Source organism: Syngnathoides biaculeatus, chromosome 10 (genome assembly GCF_019802595.1).
Source record: "Syngnathoides biaculeatus isolate LvHL_M chromosome 10, ASM1980259v1, whole genome shotgun sequence".
Lineage (NCBI taxonomy): Eukaryota > Metazoa > Chordata > Actinopteri > Syngnathiformes > Syngnathidae > Syngnathoides > Syngnathoides biaculeatus.
Window position 1 is genome coordinate 13,455,624 of NC_084649.1, and position 21,232 is coordinate 13,476,855.

General features: G+C 41.5%; 1 protein-coding gene across 1 annotated transcript in view; it reads right to left on the minus strand.

Annotated features, from left to right (window-relative positions):
* Positions 1-4,215: 4,215 nt before the first annotated feature.
* scn8ab (sodium channel, voltage gated, type VIII, alpha subunit b) overlaps positions 4,216-21,232 on the minus strand; it is a 43,976-nt gene continuing 26,959 nt past the window's right edge. Inside the window, exons 19-28 of the mRNA XM_061833745.1 lie at positions 19,317-19,610; positions 17,576-17,693; positions 17,334-17,488; positions 15,155-15,328; positions 10,476-10,760; positions 10,345-10,398; positions 10,136-10,273; positions 9,945-10,049; positions 9,568-9,838; positions 4,216-8,993 (exon numbers count right to left, since the gene is read on the minus strand). Coding sequence (XP_061689729.1) covers positions 7,834-8,993; positions 9,568-9,838; positions 9,945-10,049; positions 10,136-10,273; positions 10,345-10,398; positions 10,476-10,760; positions 15,155-15,328; positions 17,334-17,488; positions 17,576-17,693; positions 19,317-19,610 — 2,754 coding nt within the window. The 3' untranslated portion in view covers positions 4,216-7,833. The remainder of the gene's footprint in view (positions 8,994-9,567; positions 9,839-9,944; positions 10,050-10,135; positions 10,274-10,344; positions 10,399-10,475; positions 10,761-15,154; positions 15,329-17,333; positions 17,489-17,575; positions 17,694-19,316; positions 19,611-21,232) is intronic.

Sequence of the window (21,232 nt, forward strand, 5' to 3'; positions counted from 1 at the left end):
TGTTTATTCCTTCCATCCATTGTCATAAAAGTTTAACAACAAGCTCTTTGAATGAATAAACATAAATAATAAATCACGAAATTGTTTTAAGAAGGCTGTGTTTGCCCAAATACCTTAATAAATACATCAGTACACTTGGTCCTTTGTCCCAATTGCACACGCACACATGCACAGACACGCACACATACACTGGTCAGTACTCAATGGAGAAACGCAAGTGCAAGTACTACAGCGACACCTTCAGGCTCTTATTAATATTTAATTGGCAGTTATGCAACAACGGTAACTTAGATTTGAGTCAACGATAAAGGCATTTACACTTTTTAAATTTAAGAAATGAAGTTGTCTATGCAATCTATGGCTTTGCGAGGATAAGATTTGCTTTTTATTGGGGCAAAATGAATGAAAATGATTGCAGTTGACGTTTGCCGTGCAGAACTGCATTGCATGATAGTAAGCCTCACCAGAGGGCAAGGTACATAAATTCGGTACAGTAATTCTTTCCACAAATTACAAATACAATACATATTGACCGACTGAATTCCTCTCTGACGATGGTCAGTATGGACGCCTATATGCCAGTGTATTTGTTTCACAATTCCACTAGAGAGCGCCAGATATTTACCAGAAGGATGACGATGGCCCTTCTGTACAGTATTTGTGTGTTCAATATTTAAAGCCCCAGCGAGATGCATATAAAAATTCTAAAACAGATATTGTAATGAAAAATACATATAACATTATTCACTTCAATGTCCATACGAAAAAATAAATATGGGCGGAGAGCGTGTTATGCATACACAAAGTTGCGGAAGTCTCACTCAACAGCTGAGTGATTGCCATTTTGCCTGCAACGTCATCAGCAGACGTTTCGATAAGAGAGGATTACGTCCCCCACCCCGACTATTGTTTTTTTTAGTAGCTGTATACACACCTGTCATTTGGAACCCACGAAGCTCTCGTCCTTTGCACCTGTGCAATCCATTTTTCACGATGAAGCGGGTCTTTTGGAAACATATGAAGATTAAATCCATCCCCCCGAGTGTTCAAAAAATATCCAGTAATACAACAATCCGGCATTTTGGCTAGCAGGAAGGAACAAAGAGTTACCTTTCCCCAGGTAAAACTGGTATAAACACACTAACCGCCTGAGTGGGCGGCTGCTAATAACGTCACTTCCTGCTTCTTCTCCAAAACAAATCCCTCGAGAGGATTTTCATGGCGGGAGTTACAAAAAGCCATATACGTCAAAATCATGTTTTGTGGTGAAAAAATGGGTGGGTCCATTCCGGCTGCCTTTTTTTTTTTTTTTTAATATACTAAAAATCATGCTTTTCGCGTCCGTGGGGCTAAGTGCGGTCGAGGAGAGAAACAATTACCTACACCATCCAAGAATGAGGGTTCGAGTGAGGGTTGGAACAGAACCATTGTAATAAATGCTTTACAACTTGTTTCAGTGCGATATATTTTTTTTTAGAGGGGGGGGGGATACTTGAGTCATATGACTTCACCACTTGTATTATTCTTGAAATGTAAAAGACTCAAACGGAATATTACATCTGATTTTATTCTGATATCATTGATATTTTGCTGATGTATATCTGAAGAATTGGCCATTAAAGGATACCCGTAATTATGGATGGGTGAACGCAATACCCTTCCGTAGTTTTCCTCCATTTCAGTTCCCTGATTTTTTTTTTTTTTTTTCTGGATGGGAGGGCGTGGCTAAAATAACAGTTTGGTGTCCAGCATGAGTTGCCCCTCCCCACAACATAAAAAATGAATGCTTTCGTTTCATTGGTAGCTTTCAGGGACAGCTGCAAGCTAGTTAGTTCGTTACACGCATGAACACTAATCTAAAGATATTCAGATATGAGGGCATACCATGTGTCTGCATGTGTATACATTCATTCATTCCTTTTTTTTTTTTGTCATGTTGAGCAGTAGTTCCCTCTGTTCGCCATGGAAAGAAACGTGTGTTAAACAGCCAGCGGCTGCTGATTCAGCCCAGGCTACTGCATTTATACATCTGCACTGCAGTGCTGACTTTGCTTAGCACCATGCGCCCCCACCTCTCCCTTTCTCTCTCTCTCTCTCTCTCTCTCTCTCTCTCTCTCTCTCTCTCTCTCTCCTCTCTCTCTCTCTCTCTCTCTCTCGGCCATTTTGGTGTTATTGTACAGCATTCTACTGTATCAAGTATGTACACCTTAGAAACTAGCACGTAGGGTAAACCGGCAGTAAAAACTTTACATTTTGTGGTGCCTCCAGTCTCCAATTCATATCTCAATTTACTATACCTCGAATATTTTTTCCTCCCATTGAAATGAACTCAAACAATATGAATACCTGTCAAAGCACTTTCTTTTTTTGCTATGCGTTTTTGAATAAATGCTAAACTGTGTGGTGTTTGGCTGAAACAATACAGGTAGAGGCACAAAGTCACAGTTCTACATTCACCTGAAAGTATGGCTTTCACAAAGTTCAGTATTCTTAAGTCAAGTGTTAAAATTATTCCTTTTCCGGGTAAACTTCCCCTTTGTAGGGAGAGAACCAAGATAATTGGGTACCAATGATTTGTTTTCACTGGTATCTACTGCCTTTTCTACTCATTTTTTTTTAGGTACACCATTTGGGAATTGTAAAAATATTACAATTATCATGTCATATGTGGAACCTGACCGCATTATGGGGGTTCTCAGTGCCGGGGCGTCTGGGTGGTGTTTGTATGTTCTCCCACATACTTGTGTGGGTTTTCTCTGGGTACTCAGGTCTCCACCTACACCCTAAAAACACGTATGGTAAGATGATTGAAGACTCGAAATGGACCTTTCCGAACTGTCCATCACTCGTACAATAATAGCCAATTAGATAGTCACATTGTCTTAACCCCTGGCTTGACCTGCCCCTCTTGTTGTCATGTCCCACAAGCAATGCTGGTTATCGGTCGCGTGTGCTTGGAAAAGTTAATGTTACGAACAAAATGGTCCTCCAATTCTGATGAAAGATATCCTGCTGGGTTACAAGGGGCCCGGTTGATTCATTTTCCAAAGCCTAAAATACAGTTTCACAAAGTGGCTACGATGGATTTAGGCTCGCGGAAGGCCGCGTTTACAACTAAATGTGGACAATATCAACAAACACAAGGCTGTATGTTTGAAGGTCAGTGAGGGAGAAGTATCTTCTCTGAGTTGGATTTCATTATTATCAGTGCTTTATACATTGGAGGAGAACAACTTTCACTTTGTTAGTGTATCACTGACTTGCTCAATGAAGTGTGTCATGTTTTATGCCGAAGAGTCGGGTTAGTGATACGTAAATGCGCCATGTCACGCAAGAGAAATGTCTATTTGCCCATCGGACTTTTAAGACAGAGCACTGGGTTCCATTACGAGCCAAGTCAACTGAATACACCACTCACCTCCAAAGACTACAATGATATTACTCTTGATCTTTCCAAGTAAAAAGTACTCACTACAATTCCACTATTTTATCCTGTTGGATTTCAATATGGAGTTTGTGAGGCGTCAAACTTTTTTGCATCGATGGCCAACATTTCGCTGTAACTCTGACACTGCGTCCTGCTCCGTCCACAATCTTAATTCCGTGTACATATCCTTGCGTGAAATAGTTGAGACCTCTCTGTAGAACTCTCTCGGACAATTCGGAATTGGCAAAAACATATCCCAATATTATCTGGAATACGCAATAGAGAATCCAGTTCAAACCTGTTATGTTCAGTCGTCATTTTGGAAGATTGTGTGGCTTGGCAACTGTAGGTAAGGGGGGCGGAGCTGAAGACCGCCGGTCGGAAAGGTCTACTGCCTGTACGCGTGAACGGTTTTGCTTCTATGTGTCTTCCAATCACATTCCCACACAAATAAGTGGCCGCTGCCCTGCTCACTTGGGGTAAATCAGGGCTCAGTGTCTTGCCCAAGGACACTTTGATAAGTCGACAGTCGGAGTTGAGATTCGAACCAGCAATCCATCAGTCAGCGGACGACCCTCTTGACCTACTGAGCCAGAGCCGCCCCCACCTGTGGAAATAGGTAAATGTTATCGGTGATGACCGTGTTGAACGCAACGCAAAGGACGCTGAACACACAGTAAATGTTTCCACAATGTAACTTTAAGCGGTGACAAAGCATCCACATTGGCGCAGGCAAGCTACAAGTCACCCAAAAACCACAGCAGTCACAAGTCTAACTGGAAGGCTGCTTTATTGTTTGGAAATAGATTCGTGCTCAAATCAAGACATTCTTTCACTGATTCTCACTGAATTGTCTCGTGTGGTTGTGCAACATATTCCTCTCTCTGGCTGCATTAGTGGCAAGAGATAATGACATTCAAAAGTTGTTGTTCCCCCCGTCCAGTCAGCTTATTTTCAGCACACACAAAAAACAAACAAAACAAAAACAAACACACTCACATACACAAAAAAAAAAAACCCCGCAATGATATCCCAATCATGCTAAATCAAAACAATGGCCCCATATTGTGAACGCTAATCCAACATTTGAAAATGACAGAAACCTCCAAAAGAGAAGGCAAGCTTTTACCAGCCCAAAAGTGTGTCAACACAACAAAAGGGAGAAAGATCAAGAGAGAGAGAAAGCCGAGCGATAACTTCTATTACATGATTCTACAATATGTTAGTCCAGACAATCTAAGCTACGTACGTGGTGAGTTAGCAATATACCAGTTCATTTGGACTCAATACATTGCTACTATCGTGCTCTTTTTTTTCTTTTTCTTTTTTAAATCTTGTGGGTTTTTGGAACTCCGCATTGCCGAATTCACGGATCGACTGAATAGGAAGCTAAAAAAGGCACGTGCCGTTAAGAGATATTGCACCAGAAACAAACACACAGGCAACTAAGACGACTAACCCTCGGGTTTTTACACGTATCGCGGTGGGGGACGGCGTCGGTGTATGACAAACAAGGTGGAATGCGCAAACACTTCACACACAACAAGTGAGGGGCGGCCTGTACTTCCTATCGGCGTTATGAATGTGTGTGTACACAGAGGAGAAGGGGCAAAACATTGCTACTAATGTTGGTTAGTGCAATCCTCCCACCAAGGCAGGATTCCCGATTTTCAGCAAGCAGCCAGTTTAACACCATGCATTTTGCGCTGGCACCTTTGGGTGCCGGGTGGGCCACTTTTGGTTATTGAAATCATACACACACACACACACACACACACACACACACAAAGAAAGCTGCGTGTTGAACTGTGTTTCACCCCCCCTTGCAAAAAAGTGGACTGGCGAGTTGCATCGCATTTGTTCTAATATATACAGTATATATACTATATATATATTTATCCATGTAGTAGAATATATATATATAATATATGCAATATAGCTCTGTATTTGAAGGTATTGATTTTTGTGTGAAAAGTGAATAAAAAAAGTTCTACTCCGACAGACGTTACAGTCTAACAAGTGTGACGGGGCCAAAGCTGGAAGCCATTCTATTTATGCTTATTTATATTTAAGTGTAATATTAATAGCTGTAGTTTTTGACAAAGTCCAGTATTTACAAAAAAAAAACTCCACATGCCATTAAAATTAAATATTACATTAGGTTGTTATGAGGTCATTTTTAGCTTCAGAAAAAAAGCTCATACTTGTTTTTTTTCTTTCAAATGAATTCCCTTTTCTGAATTTTTTTTTAAATACATGATGAGTAAAAAGAGAATTTTAACGCTTGAAGTTCATGGTTTTATTTGGTCAACACCCACAGTGATTTTGGAGCGCACATGCAGGAAGTGGACCATTTGCAGGACTTGGGAACAAATGGAAGGGGGTAACATCCCAAAAAACAGGAAGTGACATCACGACACAGTGCTAAAGATCTGCTGCGGCACCATGAGATGCATCTAGTGCTCTGTTATTTATTTGGTATTGAGTGCATTGCGGAGCGGGTCAGAGTGTCTGAGTGTGTTAAAATCTGTGACATCACCTCGTGTTGTTTCCTGTGTGTTGTTAGTACTATGTACTATGTGGCGAATCAGTTTTTTCTTTTCATTTATTTATTTTTTTGGTTATATTTGTTTTCAAACATGAATGGAGCTCAAAATTAAAACCGTAATGACTTCCTCCGAACTGCAATTCACTATCAATTTAACCGGCGCCTTTGTTAGTGAGAAGGGGAAAAAAAAACACATCGGTATCTCTGCGATGCTTCTAGGGCTGTAGGTCTCAGCGTCATAAGCAGGAAGTTCTACAGCAGAATGGACCAGGAGTCCTACTGAAAGAAAGCGGCCATCTGAGATTGTTTCGCGTCATCATCATCGTCATGGCGTCAAACACAAAGGCGTAAAATGTGATTTAATAAACGCGCCCGTCACATTCGCCTGCATTGTCTAGCAGAGCTCAACGAGTGTATGATCTCCTGAGAAAAAGGGGAGGATTTTTTTTTTTCAAGCATTGCATACAATTCTCGGGTCTCTGATGAGAGCAAAATAAAATACTGTAATCAAAAATACATGGACATTTAGTCGTGAACACAAACCCCCTCCACTGTGATGAAGAATGACAAGACGGCTCACTTTGGCTTCTCCACACACTCCAACGCTCGCCTTTCTCATTACTCGGCTCAAATCGGACAAACGTGTTTCCTTCGACATTAAAATTAGAAAATAAGGAGGAAAGCACACTCACACACACACACATAAATATGTTTAAGAGCTCTTCTCAGCCCTTTCAGAAAGGAAATGCATCACCAATAAAAAGGTCATAATTGTAAAATCCCCACTGACCACTTAAAACAATGAAAGCAAATAAAGAATTACATACAGTCGGTGCATAGAGACGTTAAATAGAAGCTTCGGATTTTCTGACATCACGTCCTCAATTTTTCTTTCGTCTTCGAGAGCAGCAGCAAATAATTATTCACGTTACAACGGCAATCCGCTAGTCTGTGTGTGTGTGTGTGTTCTAATATACCAACATGTTCCATTTTTCTCTTTGTAGAGGCAACAATTGTAATGTCTTGAGCGATGAGACAAGATTTTTCCGTTTCAGACGATCGACCCTCAAAACGCGCGCCACTGCAGTGTTAGTGTTTTGTGGACTATGAAAAGTTCATGCAAGAGTTCTGGTCAAAAACATGCCATCATGCAAATCATTTCTATGCATCAAACAAGCACAATTACCTATGTATTTGTTTTTGGAACTCTTTCTGAGTAGATGTACGTAAGCCCTTGGCCTGAGTTCACCCCCCATAATAAACAGACCCTGAACAAATTGGTGTGAAAGCCCGCATGTTCGAAAAGAAAAAAAAACAAACCAAAAAAAAACAAACATTTGGACGTGGGTATAAATAATGGGAGTTAAGTGGCAAAGGCAAAATGCTAAATAGTGTTCCTTTTATATTGGTTTGCATTTTTGCTGCTCACATCAATAATTTCCAGCTTTAATAAAACAAAAAATACTCCCGATGCGCTCTACTATTTGTGTCTGGCACTCGTCCTTAGTTAGCCGCTTTGCTCTGAGAGACGTTTCAGTACTTGCGCAGTGCAACTGAGGCACCTGTAAGAGTTGCTTATCATTTCCACTGGAATCCGTGAAGTCCTTCGCTTGGAGTTAGTTCCTTGTCTCCTGTGTGGACGTAAATCATCTAGATACGATGTCACAGCTGATTATGAGAGGAGTTCAAGTGTCTTCAAGCCGTCGACAGTGTGAGCGCTTCTCTCTGAAGGCCGAAAATAAAAACACTCAATCTTTTCTGACTTGCAAATGAAATAATCTGTACATCCGTGCGAGTGTGAGTTTCCTTGTGTTATAATTAGTGGTGTTAATAGCGTGATTATTACTATCCCATCGCCTTAACATTTGGATTCCCTGACGTCTTTTTGGTTTCTTCCTCTCTCGTTCCTCCCTCCCTTGCCTTCGTTGTCGTCCTCCTTCTCCTTGTCGGGTTTGGTGACGCTATCGTACGAGGGCAGGGAGGCGGTTGAGGGCGTGGCCTCCTTCTCTTGTTCCTGATTATTCCCGCCATTCTCCACTCTGTTGTTGGTTGGAATGCACTTGCAAACGAAACCCCGCCTCGCCAGGTAGGCGCGGTAGGCCCTTTGGATGATTCTGGCCGACACGTCCTCTTGCTTGCGCCTCAGAGTGGTGGTGATGGGCTCGTAGGAGACCTTGGAAGGGTTGGCCGCCACAAATCGCTCCTCCATTTGTTGCCTCAACATGTCCAACTCACCGCTGTCACCCAGCACGCGCTTGGTGAAGGCAAACAAAATGTCCAGGCAGTGTATGCGGTCCCCGCTCACCATCGGCATGTCCATGGCAATGAGTTCAATGGTGTTGGGCTTGGGGACTCGCAGCGGGTGTTCAAGTGCGTCCGCAAAGTCGGAGAGCTTGGCGTACGTGATGAACTGGGAGGCGGTGGGGTCAAACTTTTCCCAAATCTCATAGAAGGTCTCAAAGTCATCCTCGCTGAGTGGGTCGGCGCTTTCCTCCGTGGCCACACTGAAGTTCTCCAGAATGATGGCGATATACATGTTGACCACAATTAGGAAAGAAATGATGATATACATAACAAAGAAGAAGATGCCCACAGATGGGTTCCCACAGTCCCCCGTGGAAGGAGTGCCGGCATTCTCCAACAAGGGGTCACAGTCTGGAGGGTAGTTAAGAATGGGTAGCAGCAGGCCGTCCCAGCCAGCTGACGTCGTGATCATGAACAAGATGATCATGCTGTTGCCGAAGGTCTCAAAGTTATACATGTCGTCGATCCCGGCCCCGTGTTTTACGTAGCCAAAGTTGGACATGCCAAAGATGGAGAAAATGAACATGACCAGGAAAAGCAGCAGGCCAATATTGAACAAGGCCGGGAGCGACATCATCAGGGCAAAGAGTAGAGTTCTGATGCCTTTGGCGCCCTTGATGAGGCGCAGGATTCGACCGATACGCGCCAGTCGAATAACCCTGAACAATGTTGGTGACACAAAGTACTTCTCGATCAAGTCGGCGAGGAACATTCCTATGGATGAAAAGAGACAAAAACAGACAAGACATAAACATATGAAGTCGTTAAAAATAGCACTTGGACTGTAATTCCCCAATGATCGCCTGTGACATCATTTTATATCCAGTAGATGTTTCCCAGCAACCAATCATTTTTGATTAAATGCTTCAAAACAATATCAAGCAATGGAATGACAATTTTATCCAATTTAATGCCATTAAACTAATTGGCAATTTAATGAGAGTCATCTTGTTCTCCTGAAGTCAGATAATGGTTATTGTATCACATCTCCATCCAGTATATTGCCATTACTAGCTCAAAAGTCTTCATATAGAACCTTGTGGAACGCCATGTGTTATCCTTTTACATGTACTCTAAAACTTTTGTGCATACTGTATTTCCTCATACGATGACAGGGGTGTTTGTTTACATATCTGCAGTGAAGAGGGGAAGAGGGCTAATCATATCAAATAATACTGATGCCTGTCATGTAAATATTGAATTACCTATTGGAGTCCATTTGACAAATGCTCCCCAAAAATACCACTTATCTTGTCCTCCATGTATAAGAACCCTTGGAAATACTTGCCCACAATGGAGAGGATGACAACCACCACATCAAAGATATTCCAGCCGTTGGTGAAGTAGTAGTGACGCAGCGCAAACAGCTTCAGTAAAAATTCGCCGGTGAAGACGACGATGAAGATGAAGTTGACCCAGTAGAGCACAGTCTCCGTTTCCTTTGACTGATTGTCAGTTTCTACCATCATGGTGACCATGTTGAGGCAGATGAGGATCATGATAGAGATGTCGAATACTTGCTGGGTCACAAAGTCAAACACCATGCCCTGGATTTTGTTCTTAGAGGATAAAAAGGAAAAAGGAACATGGTGTCATTTTCGCTAACAATTCTATCTGAACATGCTTAACGGCGACAAAGACACTTATTTTTCGTTAAAATGTTACCTGTGGTCTGGGTATAGGCTTTTGTGGTTTCTTTGAGCCAAGTTTCTTCATGGCATTGTAGTATTTCTTCTGTTCTTCCGTCATGAATATATCCTGACCTCCAAAGTAAAGGATCGAAAACAGGGTTGCGGTTACAATCGTGAAGCGGATATCGCTTGAGGTGGTGTGCAAGTGAAGAAAATAAAACTTATCTTTTTCTTTTGCTGATTGAAGTTATCAATGATGACACCAATGAAGAGGTTTAGGGTGAAGAATGAGCCAAAAATGATAAAGATGACAAAGTAGATGTACATGTATAAGTTGTCTTCATACAGCGGCTGATCCTCCACCTAGAAAGTTGCAAAAGGGAACATGTTCGACCTCCGTCGCTCCGGGACCATTGAGAAACCGTCATCCCTACCTTTCTAGAATCTATTGCTGCATACATAATGTCCATCCAGCCTTTGAATGTGGCCTGCACAGTTAAGGCAGAGTGTGAGTGTGAGAAAACACTTTTTATGGGGAGGGACGCCATAAAGAAGTTCTCCTCACCACTTGTAGGAGTGCCAGGTAACCTGCCCCCACATTATCAAAGTTGATCTTGACATTTTTCCATCTGACTTCAGTGTGGTTGTCATTGATGTACTCGAAACACTGCGTTCGGTTGTTCACGACATTGGGGTGGAACGATTGCTCTTCGGTCTCGTTGTAGCAGTAGTAGTACTTCCCAGCAAAGAGGTTCACGCCCATGATGCTGAAGATGAGCCAGAAGATGAGACACACCAGAAGCACATTCATAATGGAAGGGATGGCCCCCACCAAGGCGTTGACCACAACCTGAAGAGAATAAGTGACGACACGCTCTTATCACCATTGGCTTGCATCGAAAAACTCAAACAAACACTGCCCAAATCAAGACGCGTGTGTACTGAAATGCACATCCCCTCTCCTGAAGACAACTTTGCACGTAACTATGTGTGTGTGTGCGTGTATGTGTGCAGAGTCGTGATTTCATAGAATTGGCCAATGCAAAAGTTGAAATTCCAGGCTGACGCAAATATTAATACCGAATCAAGTTAGATCTTGACAGAGGTACGATCCTTTACAGTTTTCTTTGTATGTATAGCCTAATTCAATGCTCGGTGTCCCACCAATTTTTCATCACAGCTGATCAGATATTTGTATTGAAAACGATTGCTACACCTCTTTGACGTTCAAATATCCAAATCCAAATTAAAATCTAGGTTCATACTCAGATTGCAGAAAAGGATATTCATTAAATGCCATACAACTGTGTTATACGTTGTATGAAATTCAGTCAATAAATTACCATAATTAGGTGACTACATGAATGTGCATTTTAATAGACATCGGTGCTTTGACTATACTACCAAGGAGCATTTGGGCCACACCAACAACAAAAACTCGAATACTATGAGGACAGATTTATAATAGTAAGAGAATAAAGTCCTAATCTCACAAGACTACGGATGTAATATTATGATTAAATTTTTTTTTCTGGAGTATAAAGTCATATTAAGAGAAGGAAAAATTGCAATTTTTAGATGGAACAGTTGTAGTATTGCCAGCACAAACTATACATTGAATGAGTGCAGTGCGCCGTCAACCAAACTATTTATTTTGAATGTGTTGCTGGATTGTGCAGAGAAAGGGAAATGATAAGGAAATAAAAATAAATCCATATGATGGTACAGTATGTCATTTGTTTTGCGCCGAGTTTTGGGACACAAGACAAACTGCTGTGCTAAAGAAGGCACAGCAACGGAAGGCGATTTCCATCGCGCTGAATATACATATATTCGGTTGGAAGTGGTAGAAATGTGATTTTAATATTTTTAACAACAAAAATGGTAGCTATAAATAAAATATTGCTAAGCCACATACTGTATGTATTACGTCAAGTCCTCCGCCTTATCATAGGTGAAACCAGGGCTTTCCAAATCATCAGGAAAGGCACCAGGCTACTTCCCTTTCAGGTAACCAGGACTAAACATGGACACATTGTGCCCCGCTGTGAACCCCAAGTGCAGTGTGGAAAAGGGCTTAGAAATTTTACAATGACATAGTCAATGTTTTGTCACATGACTACCTTGATCAGCATAATGAATTTAATATCATTCTGTAAAAGCTAAAATTAAATTGTGTTTGTTTCCCTTTATTTGCAGAAGAACAGCGCACATCTCTTTTGCATTCTATCGACACAAAAATCTTTACTTTTGGACTTTTGTCTTTTTTCTTCGAATGTTACAACTTTATTGTAGTGACGGTCGACATTTTTCTTCATAATGTTGCAACTTTATTCTTACCGCATTAAAACTTTATTCCAGTAACAACCGTTTCCTTTTTTATGATTTCAATGTTGCCCAAATACTCCTTCTGATTTACATAAAACCAAATTATGGTGGTAAAAAAAAAAAAGAAAAAAAAGAAAAACTAAGAGGCATACACATCAACACAAAGGCTTTGCCAAACATGAGAAGACTGCATCCATATGACGACCCAATACGTAAATGGGTGGCGAGCAAGGATGAGTGAGGGAGGGGAGCAAACGCAACCAGAAGTTTGGTGGTCTTCCAGTGTGACGATACCAAAGCCAAACCGCGCTAAGATCGGTGGACAGCACATTTTGTGACGGAGCGACAGGCACAAGCTTCTGAGCCTAAAACATTTCTTGATTTGTCTCTTTAGTACCAATAAGAATGTGACAACCCGCCTTTATCGCTGAATCAGGCTCAGAATAGTTACCAGTTTTAGTGGAGACTGTCAAGTTGTACTGAGGGGAGCAGCAACCAAGTTCATGCACAAGCCAGTTGACATCTACTTTTCATCATACATGGTGTTTTGTTTTTTTAACATACATATTCTGACCATCTGAGATGATCTGCATCCATGCAAAATGCTTTACAATTGTGTCCATTTCATTTGCTAGCCTTTTTTTTTTTTCCTCAATTTGCATGCAGAAGCACCAGCTGCCTGGTATCTTGGGCCTTACCCTCATCCCTTCAAAACGTGACAGGGCCCTGAGGGGTCGCAAGGCCCTCAGTGTCCTGAGTGACTTAATTGGGCCAAGATCGGAGAAGCCCAAGGCATTAGCTATAAGGCTGACTATAGACACCTACACAGATAGGGACAGACAGGGGACAGAAGCAAAGGAAGAGAGGACCCACATGGTTAGAGGGGACAGAGGGAAAAGGTCGGTCCCTACTCATACTTGGAAGGATAGTGGAAGTGTCAAAACATAAAAAAGGTACACATGGACTGCAGCTTCTCTGTAGATACACCTACAGTATATAACATTGAGTCAAGACCCAAGATTTTTGTTTCCTCCGTTATTTCTTGTTTACTTTTGGGTGAAGTTTGGCAAGCGAGTCGAGCGACGACCAGCTCGACGGCACACCTGGAAAGAAACTTGTGGTTGGCACAGTAGGGGTGGGGGTGGGGCGGGGGATACTTCAACCAAGGGAAAATAATCAGAGGAGGGATGTTCTCACAGACACGCAACCAATATGCCACAATAACATACAGGCAAGTACAAAACAATACAGTTTCTACACCAGAGGACATCTCACTTAAACAGGACAAAGAGAAGAAATGCAGAAGATTGAGGACTGTCAGGGTGGGAACAGAAGAACCTGTGAAAGTCCAAACACAGCAACACAAACCTTACCATGGACACCCAAACAAGACCCTCTGTCGCGCTTAACTTAAAGCGCATACAGTAGAGCCACCTGCTGTGAGAGAGAAGACATTGGAGCGCAGTGTCATTAAATGAAAGGATGGCTTGGCAGATATTTTCAGCCACCACCCACACAGTCTATAACAGCACAACTAAATTAGAATACTGTCAAAAGCTTCAATGAGTTAGGTACAGTAGTTCCATTCAAAAAGTTAAAAACTCGCATTACACAGAAGCACCACACACATTAAGAGTGAAGTAGCTCATCATGTTTTTTTTTTTTTTTTAATATGTAATGTACAATTTGGGGCAGCACGGCGGAGCAACTGGTTATAGCCTTGGCCTCACAGTTCTGAGGACTGGTGTTCAAATCCCGGCTGCGCCTGTGTGGAGTTTGCATGTTCTCCCCGTTCTTGCGTGGGTTTTCTCCGGGTGGGCACTCCGGTTTCCTCCCACATCCCAAAAACATGCAACAGTAATTGCATTAAGTGAAGACTCTAAATTGCTACTTGGTGTGATTGTGAGTGCCACTGTTGTCTGTCTCCATGTGCCCTGCGATTGGCTGCCGACCAGTTCCTGCCCGATGACAGCTGAGATAGGCTCCAACACTCCTGCGACCCTTGTGAGGATAAGCGGCTCAGAAAAGGGATGGATGAAATAAATTGACTTTTCTACCACATCAAAATTAATTGAGATGCACCTGTAATACGAATAAAAAAAAGTGAGTGATGGGAAGCAATGCCGCTCTAACTTTTATAGATGAAATTAATTTGCCATTTTCCAAACCTCTCAATGCACAAATACCACTGTTTGGTGTTTTAGGATTTTTGCATAACTTGCTGTTCCCTAACAAGAAGCCCATGGGCAAGATTCACAGCAGGGGTTTGACCTGTGAACATTTTGAAAATTTTCAAATTTTTCCAAAATCCTATATGCCCATTCAAAGCTTTAAAGAAGGTCCATTTAAGTTCACCTGTAAAAGGGTCCTGTGAATTTTAGTTTCAGTCTGAAATTTCACCCAAAGACCCAACAAAAAAAAACCCAATCCCGAACCTTTTGTGAGTAGTATATAGAGTATGTATGAATCCCCACTCCAAGGCAAAAAATTACACACACTATCAACACGGTGGAACGGTTGTGCTGATCACATTTCAGATGTCATTTGACATACTTCCAACATGGGTCAGCGGGGTTAGGTTGGGAGAAATGATTTACTCGGCAATTTAAAAGAAGAATCAGCTGTCCAACACTAAAGTAAAGGACTATTCATCCATCAATTTTCTCTACTGCTTATCCTCACAAGACTACAGCGCTAAAATACTCCAGTATACTGTGCAGAATCGCACAGTACAAATGAAGTCACGTATTAATTCAGAACCTGAAAGGTGTAGATTGTGGTTTCCTTTTGTAGTTGTTGAACTGCTAGCGCTGACCACCCAAACATTAGCGCTGCGGCTAACAATTGTTAGATGTCAGAAACCACTTGCTCAGTCAACACTGTTGATTTCTGGAACTAGAGCACAAATGTACTTACATCCACGATAAAGAAGTCCAACCAGCACCAGGCGTTAGTGAAGTACTTGACAAAGCCGTAAGCCACCCACTTTAGCAGCATCTCCAGAATGAAAATGTAGGTGAAAACCCGATCGGCGTACTCCAGAATAATGCGAATGGTCTTCCTCTGCTCAATGTAGACGTCCTCAAAGGCCTACGGAGCAGCATGCAAGGATCAAGTACATGGTGATGTGTTTCGGCATTTACTGCATTTCACATTGAAAAAAACATTTTCTCGCACAAGCACAAGAATCAAGTCCTGTTTTCATGACCGTGTATTTAGTGGTTGATTTGTACGCAGGATTAAGCAAAACCTACTTACCCTACCGACCATGAAACTTTATTGAGGAAGGTGGCACGGGCCAACAAACAAACCCCTAAAAGCGAGTCTCCACAGAAGAAGTGCAGTTTTTTGGATAGTTAGTTGTCAACAACTTCATAATGTTGTCACCACCACTGACAGGATTGGATTAGTTTCTCGGTCTGTTTCTCTTGCATACATTCCATTATTATGCCCCGATAAGTCAATTCAGACGAGAGGAATCTACCACTTTTTGGCCCTCAAAACAGACGGGTTGACGTCATGCTTAGTTCATGGTCAGCTCATTTTAAGTTGTAACAGCAGAGGGGGAAAAACATGACAAGAGTGTACCATTCAGCCAATATAGTGATCCATAGCAGTGTCACCAAAACAAAAGAAGCAAGTTTTGATGTCTGAACTCTTATACTAGTTCGATTCGGCTTTTATTGTTGGTTAACATTCTCAAAATGGGTTTGTTACAAATTATAGAAAAAGAGGAAGGAAGGCAAACTCTGCCCCTTTTCTTCAGCACTGCGAGTGAACATTCTACAGGAAGTATTTTCATTTGGTCACGGGCCTCCTCGCTCCTAAACTAAACTGGGTTTTGTCGCCTAAAAGGTCGGCGCATTAAAGCGCTCGGCTTTCCATTACTGAATAAGAAGCAGCTGCAGAAGAACAGCAGGAACTGGTCTTCCTTGTCCATCTCATAGAAAGGATTACTTTTGACTCTCAATTACTTTATAGAAAAGGGGTTGCTTGCAGTTTTCATTTAAAAAAAAAAAAAAAAAAAGATTATTGTTAAAACTGCCCACAAAGCTGAGAGTAATTTTATTTTTGACTCAAATTTAATTGTTAAGAAGCCAAAGTCCCCTTGGAAGAACAACCAATCAGCGAAAGAAACTGTAACAGTAACTGAAAAGGTGCCAGTTATTTGCCACGCATTTGCAAGCACACTAACCAAATTACACCTACAACTATGATGCTATAATTGAACATAAAAATGTCCATCCTTTGTTTGCTAACAATTGGGTGTAAGACAAGCAAAAAGAAGTAGTGCAAGAGACCTCTAGCAGCTCAGGATTCAGAAATTGGCAACATTTCTGCTCGACAGCTTCTTTATCACCTTTTTGATTTTGAATGGATTGTACACAACATTCCAAAACATACAAATGTAACATAATGGGCTCTATTTTTGTAGAGCCGGACACAAATGATCGGTTTGTGAAGCATTTCTGCGAGCGGCAACTTTATGGCATAGATCTGTGATCTCCGCCTGAGCCAACTTTACATCATCCGCCACTGGAGGTTTGCTTACAACTCCTTATAAATGTACTTCGTGTGGTTCGGCCTCCCAGACTAGAGCATATATGGTTCTTTTTCCTGCTTGTCTGTCAGTGTACCATTCACACAGAAAATTTGAATGTGAATGAGAAGAGGAGGGGCCGCTGTGATTGAAGTCTGATGTGATGGCGTCCGCACCAGCGCAGACATCCCGCCTTTAAATGCGTTAGGCTAAGGCAGTTCACTAAATTACCAGTCTAACCACCTCCTCGCATTGTTGCGCCAAGGACAGGGCTGGTTTCACTAAAATAGAGCCTTTACTGTTATTGTCACATTCTCCAATTAATAACTCAGGGAACCAAGGTATCAGCCAAGGCTAACGTTGGCTTGTTTCCAGAGCTAATGCTAGCCTAGTATTGCTAGCCTTGCTATTTTGATGAAGCTGAGCAGTGTTCTCTGACTATGAATTACAACGACGCACTCATACTCGCATATCATTATGAACGGTCGTCTTTGCCATTTTACAACTGCAAACTCCCCCTTTAAGTGTAATAAACAAGCGGCAATGCTATCTTACCAGCGCTCCACTGCTAAGTAAGATCATGAAGATGATGAGTGTTTCAAACCAGTTGTGCTCCACAATCAGATAGCAGGTCTTCCTCAGGAACCACCAGTGCTTCCCCCAGCCGTGAGTGATGGGAACATCACAGCACTTATATTTTGCCACACACTCTGGATGACAAAGCAGTAGGCGGACGATGCAATGTGTGTTATTGAAATTGGCAATCAATCTTTCCTGATGGTATTTATACTACGTACCATCTGTCCAGCAGGCATCTGGGTCAAGGTACTCCTCGACAACCTCCACGACTGCCACCTCCTCCACGTCAGGCTTTATGTCTATTGTGCTGCCCTCAGATGAACTCGTGTCATCCAGCTAGGAGAGAGGCCCAAACACGGACACTTAAACAGGTTTAATAGGTCCGATGTGTTTCTATGAATCACTTGATTTATTGCTACTATGCTGTAAGTGTTATTGTATGGTATACGAGAGTGATTCATCCTTGCCGTGATTCTCTACCATGAAGCTTTTAGCATGTAATCAGAAGGAAGCAGTTAAACATGTGCTTTAATACTTTTATTGTTATCCATTCATAAATAATATTCCTCAGAGATTTTGAGTGGAAGGTAAAGATAATATTTGTAAATATATATATATATATATATATATATATATATATATATATATATAAATTTCTCTCTCACAAATAACTGCTTCAAATAAACAATCAAATTACGTAGCAGACTATTAACTTACAAATCTAAATATATTTGTGCAACTGCAAACCTGCAAGCACAAAACTATTTCAATTCAGGAGCAAGTGATACTGCACTTTGTTATCTGAAATTGTCAGCAAAAAGCTGCATTCAAAACTGCTCATCTTCGTCGCTCTCTTCTCGCTTTCTCTCCAACTATCCGGATGAGTCGTTGCTTTTCGGATTTGTTGGTGGCACGCACGGTCTCTTCTCGCAGTGAGTTAGGGGTTAACTCTAACCCTGAGGTGTAGCAAGTGCTATTGTAACGGTCGCTCAGTTAGCCCAGTGGAACATAAACCCGGTACAGGTATATAATAGAGTGCTATATTATCTCTTTGCCTATCATAAGAAAAAGAAAAAGAAACACACCTCTCTGTTTCTTAAAATTTGCATTAAACTTCATAAAACACATGTATAATGTTGCACACAGTATATATTGCATATTAGATGAGTGAGACAGGTTATTTCAATTTGTTATTTTCTAAAAAAAAAAAAAAAAAAATTTATGTACCCAAACAAGATTACCTAGAATATAGAAAATCCTATAATTTCCTAGAAAAATGAATTAAATCAAAATGTGATTTATTCATTCTGGGTCTCCCCCTACAGTTGTGAAATGTGATTTTTTTTTTTTTTTTTTAAAGTCCACTGCCATGAATACCCATTTTATATTGCATGGATATTGCAAAAAAAAAAAAAAAAAAAAAAAAAAAAAGACCTCTTGATTAGAGGCTGTTTTCTAGCATGTGTAATATGACTGATGGCACAATCCTTAATTGTCCATTCCCATTTGTACAGTTGTCCAGGTTGAGAGATTTGGTTGGTCCACCAATATTACTAAAGTGGGTAAATCTAAATTCAGTTAAACTCTTCACTTTAACTAAATTGTGACATAATTGATCAACTTTCATGTGTATTGTGTACAGTACCGGTGTATATATTTCTTCTTTCTGCTTGTCCCTTTCAGGGTCGCCACAGCATGTCATCTCAGATGAACACACATTTATGTTTGGCACAATTTTTACGCCGGATGCCCTTCCTGACGCAACCATTCTCAGGGAGTGGAGGCCCCATGGGATACGAACCCACAACCCCTGGTTTACCAAACCAGTGCTCTAACCACTGAGCTACAGGGCCTCACCCGTGTATATATTTCTACCCTGTTATAAATCTAAATAAATTTTGATTATATATTTGACCTCATTATGTGCTGTGGATTCTCACGTTAGTCTTTTCTACTTACATCCTTGCTGTTCTCCACATCTGACTCACTGCTGAAGTCTTCTGTGTTAAGGTTTTCAAAGTCCGACTCTCCAACAGCGATAGGAACGCACACGGTCAAGTTGGGGTTGTGGATGAAGGACATGTAGTCTTCATCAATCATGTACTTTCCAACGCTGCTCCCAATGCCGCTGGTGGTGCCGTTGCCATTTTTAGCATAATCCAGTTCACGGTTGATGTCCACCGAGTGGTTCGCAATGCAGTTGAGCTTTTTCTCGTACATTTCATCCAGAGGTTTTTGTTCATCTTCAACAGGCTGAAAGAAAAGTAGGCATGGAACATTACTGTACTTGTGACCATACAGTAAATGACTCACGTTTACATCACACCATCAGAAATATCCGTTTGTGTCACTTAAGGCCCTGTCAAATTATCAAATATTATATTTAGTGTTTAAACCTGTAACTCTCACCAGATGGCGGGGTGACCCCCAATCTCAGACTGGGCTATGTCCCTGTCCCCGCTTCCCCGCTGTGACAGACAGCCACAAGGATGCCTGGTTTATCTCTCACGGACGCTAAATTAATTACCACCCACTCTGAAGGAGCTCATCAAAAGCAGATACCAGAAAACCTGATTTCTAACTCGGAGTTTAAATTAATTAACAGCTACCCCAGAAACCTGGGTGCCCAGTCATTCGAAGACACACTGTGTGTGTGCAGGGATTAAGATACCGAAAGAAAAAAAGTTTGAAAATCATGCCAAGATAAAAGTTCAAAGGACCATTGGCCCTTTAAATTGCAACTAAAGACCTCTGAGACAATTGATGAAGCCGAACGACACCCACTGGCAGTGGAGGGTCACTGTACATGGCAACAACATTCGGGACTGGCTTCAACAACTTTGAATGTTGCGACATTTTAATAACTTTGCATGAATGCTCCCGGTGTCGACCACCACGCCAATGTCACCAGTGATTGTATTTCTCCAAATCTGAATGTCTCCTGGTTGGATGTGGTAAACATACATTAAAAACAGAATACAATGATTTTCAAAGTATATTTAATTGAACACACTACAAAGACGAGATATTAAATATTCAAAATGATTGATGTTTTTAGCAAATAATCATGAACTTGGAATTTTTATGGCAGCAACACATTCCAACAAAGCTGGGACAGGTGGCAAAAAAGACCAAGAAAGTTGAGGAATGCACATCAAAGACTTGTTGGAACATCCCCAGGTAAAAGGGTTAATTAATTGGTGGGTGCCATGACTGGCTACAAAAGGTGCTTCCTTGAATTGCTCAGTCATTCACAGGCAATGACGGGGCGATGCTCACCGCTTTGTGAACAAGTGTGGGAGAAAATAGTCAGTAACAGTTTAAGGACAATGTTCCTCAACGTACAATTGCAAGGAATTTAGGGAGTTCATCATCTATCGTCCATAATATCAAAAGGTTCAGAGAATCTGGAGGAATCACTGCATGTGAGTGGCAACCAAAACCAATATTGGATGCACGTGGCCTTCCTCAGGCGGGACCGCATTAAAAACCAACATCAATATGTTAGGGATATCACAACATGGGCCCAAGAAGACGTCAGAAAACAAACATCAGCAAATACAGTTCATTTCTACATCGGTAAATGCAACTTAAAACTCTACTATGGAAATCAAAAGCTATTTATCAACACCCAGAAACACTGCCGGCTCCTTTGTGCCCGAGCTCATCTAAGATGAACTGATGCAAAGTGGAAAAACTGTTCTGTGGTCAGATGAGACCACATTTCAAATTGCTTTTAGAAATTGTGGGCGGGGTGTGTGTGTGTGCCAAAGAGGAAAACAACCATCCAGACTGTTATGGACGCTAAGTTAAAAAGCCAGCATCTCTGATGGTATGGGACAGTGTTAGTGCCACTGGCATGAGTAGCTTACAAA